At 33.2% G+C, this 3,591-nt stretch overlaps 1 protein-coding gene across 1 annotated transcript; it reads left to right on the top strand.

Annotated features, from left to right (window-relative positions):
- The first annotated feature begins 749 nt into the window (after nucleotides 1–749).
- On the top strand, nucleotides 750–1,995 carry LOC126767129 (glutamate receptor ionotropic, kainate 2-like). Its single transcript, XM_050484730.1, has 2 exons — nucleotides 750–1,576; nucleotides 1,638–1,995. The coding sequence occupies exons 1-2, from the start codon at nucleotides 1,213–1,215 to the stop codon at nucleotides 1,922–1,924; spliced, it is 651 nt and encodes a 216-aa protein (XP_050340687.1). The 5' UTR covers nucleotides 750–1,212; the 3' UTR covers nucleotides 1,925–1,995.
- Nucleotides 1,996–3,591: the final 1,596 nt, after the last annotated feature.

Raw genomic sequence — 3,591 nt, 5'->3', positions numbered from 1 at the left:
ACCATGACATTTTTCTACCTCGAAGTTACATGACAGAGTTAACGTTGAATTAGGCGCAGATAAATTGTCCAGACTAAAAAGAAGGTTTAATGATCGTTGTGAGCATTCCACGTATTCTCTCATTCTCATATTAATGAATTAACTGATGTAAAATAAAGCTTTAGTTATAAATTAATAATAAGTGGATTAAGTCAATACTCTTCAAGGGTTTTTTGTAAATTTTTTCCCCTACTAAAACTCAAAGCTCATTCTCAAACATTTTTTAAGTAGAAAAGGCAAAATCGCCTGTACTCTTAACTTATATGTATTTACAGCGACTAATGTAGTAAATACATATATTATAAGAAGAAGTGAAATAAATTTAAAATTTAAATTTAATTTAACAGTCGAAAAAGCTATATAGAGTTTCAGAAGCAGGCATACCCTTTGCTTCTGCCACGCACAATTGTGTAAAAAGCAAGAAATCTTTTTATTTAAGGTTCGTATCCAGCTCTCAAGTAATGGCTCAAGAAAAAAAATACATTATTTCTGCAAGTAATTTTGACAGCTGGTTGCGAATTGTTAATGATCCACAATAGAAGAGCAAGAGAGAATAAACAAAGAAAATAAACTTTGGCGTAATATGTATGCATATATGTATGTGTGTAGTAACATAAATATTTCCTTGCGATTTAAGGAATGTTGTTGATGATTAGTAAGTTTTATACAACATTTCAAAATGAAATATACTTCATAATAATAATTTTAACTAATTTAGGATGAATTTAACGATTACTTTGAACTTCCATCAAGAAACAATTGTTGATTTCATGTTTCTTCGCAAAACCAGGTTTGCCATATTCGCATTTTATTGAAAAAATGTATTAAAAATTAGTACTAGATTACTTTAGAGCTGCATACTAGCACAAGTAAATTTATCGCAGGAAAGTTTCTTGACCGTTTCTTAAGCGTTTTTTTTATATGAAGTTTTTACATTTCTTGAGAGCTGGATGCTAAGCTTAACGTAGAAAATATAAGACCCACAATGCTATGCATATGTCTGTAGAGTTTGGTTTTCAACTCGTTCGTATAAGGGATTAACATTCTATCCCGCATATGCGGGGGCGCAAAAATTTATGTTAGCATTTATTTCTTTACATTAAAATTTAACTATTACTAGTAATATTTTGCTTTTCGGTTTTATAGGATTCTAAAATTGATACTTATCAAAAAATGTGGCAGTATATGGAAACACGACATTCTGCGGTGTTTGTAAAAACTTATGAGGAAGGAATTAAGCGTGTCATAGAAGGAAATTATGCCTTTCTTATGGAATCAACAATGCTGGATTACGCAGTACAGCGAGACTGTAACTTAACACAAATTGGCGGGCTTCTCGATTCAAAAGGTTATGGAATTGCTACGCCAAAAGGTTCTCTATGGCGCGATCCTATGTCATTAGCAATCTTGGAATTACAAGAAAAAGGGATCATACAAATATTATATGATAAATGGTGGAAAAATACTGGTGACGTTTGCAATCGGGATGAAAAAAGTAAGGAATCGAAAGCAAATGCATTGGGAGTAGAAAACATAGGTAAAATTAGATTAAAATAATATATTTATTTACACACTAACAAATTAATCGTTCATTAAAGGAGGTGTTTTCGTAGTCTTACTATGTGGTTTAGCTTTAGCAGTTGTTGTTGCCATTTTAGAGTTTTGTTGGAATTCTAAAAATACGTTACAACTGACCGAAACGCAAACTTTGTGTTCTGAAATGACCGAAGAGTTGAGGTATGCTACACATTGCCACGAGTCAAAGCAACGTCAATCCTTAAAGCGCAACTCTGTCAAATTCCCACCGGACTCCACCTATGTGCCAGCTGATTCGGGAAGTGGTATACTAAATTCTAGTGGTGTACATTATAATTATTTTGATTAGATATTTAGGAAAAAACTAATCTTTTAAAATAAAATCTTCTTATGTTAAGTATAAATATAATTTGAAAAGTACTCCTGTCTTTAGATCTTTCTTTTCTAGTAAAACTGATCTACAAATTTGGTTTTAAAGCTTGTTCCTTACGTAAATTGGGTTTCTTAAAACTTAATAAAAAAACAAATAGGTAAGATATATAAAATATTTAAATTTTTACAATTCGTAAAACTTGTAAACTTTTTTATAAACAGAGTTTGACTGAGGATGAAGCTTAGATACTCCCGCGATTTGCAATGATAAAAGAAGTGCGAAACATTTTGAGCTGGCAATAAAATTTAATTATAAACTAGTGGACTACTAATACGATCTATATGATTTCTAGTCAGCCCCTACTTTTAAAAGTATACAAATTTGGCAACAGAGGAACTATTAGTGAATGAGATATAGAATTTTGCATGAATCAACTTGTATTAGCTTACAAAAAATGGATCAAAAAGCATTTCGTATGTGAATTAAGCATTGCATTTTGGGGGAAAATACTGTTGAATTTGTGCTCTGCAACAGAAAAATCAACCATTGAAAAGAGATTTGCTAAGTTGGAAAGTGGCGAAATGAGCATTGAGAGCAATGAAGACAGTGGACGCCCTAAAGAGACGAAAGCTCTGTGCAAAGCAAGTTCATAATCCAACAAAACGAACGAATTTGCTGATTCTAAAGAGTGTTTGAGTCCTCTTCATTCGTAATAAAACGGAAGTTTTGTAAAAGTGTGTGACAATCTTGCGTCATCATTTTACTCTGGAATTCAGACCGTCAGCCATGATGAACCAGTCTTCAAGTGTGGAAAGACGAAAAAGACGGCAGGCAAGGTTATGACAGCAGCAGGGTAGTCGAAAAAGTATTTTCGAATTTCTAATCAAACTTCAAATTATTTTTTTTTATATTTAAACTAATAAATAAATAAACAACAACATTTGTACCATTTTAGTCGACCACTTTTTGCATTTTTCTGCTAGAGACATTCCATCAATGTAAAACTTTTATCGGTGTAAATCAAAATTTCGAAATTTCCAGAACGGAAGTGAGCGAACCATTGTTGTACTACACGAACTGATACAGTATCGTCTCCGTAAACTTCACAAATTTATAAAAAAAACTAGCTGTTACCCTGTGCGTTTCGCTACACCTAAATCGAATAAAACTCTTAAGGGTTTTTACTTTGTGTTTTATTTATTGTTGTAAAACTGTTACTTATTTATAAAACATTTATAAAATATATTGGTATACAACATTTTTGGTTTTTCCACCTGGCGCGTAAATGAATAAGCACCTTGGTGTTCCCACTCTCGAGCAGGCGACGAACAATTGGCCGTGGGAGAAGCACTTTTCTTCCAAATTGACGCCGCACACTTGAAACGTTTGCCCTTGCGATTTGTTGATGATCATCGCAAAGGCAAGACGTACTGGGAACTGCAAGCGCTTAAATTCAAACGGCATTTCCGTTTTAATCATGGGAATGCGTTGTAAGAGTACAACTTCACCTGCTGCCTTGCCATTTAGTATTGTTGCTTCAATCAAATTTGGCCACAATTTTTTGACTGAAAGTCTTGTGCCATTACGCAAGGTCGGTGGCTTCAGATTTCGTAGAAGTATAAAGGGGGAACCGACTTTCAGGA

The sequence above is a fragment of the Bactrocera neohumeralis genome, unplaced genomic scaffold, assembly GCF_024586455.1.
Source record: "Bactrocera neohumeralis isolate Rockhampton unplaced genomic scaffold, APGP_CSIRO_Bneo_wtdbg2-racon-allhic-juicebox.fasta_v2 ctg4215, whole genome shotgun sequence".
In the NCBI taxonomy this organism is placed as follows: domain Eukaryota; kingdom Metazoa; phylum Arthropoda; class Insecta; order Diptera; family Tephritidae; genus Bactrocera; species Bactrocera neohumeralis.
Note: the sequence above shows the minus strand (reverse complement) of the source record. Positions and strands in the feature narration are given on the sequence as shown.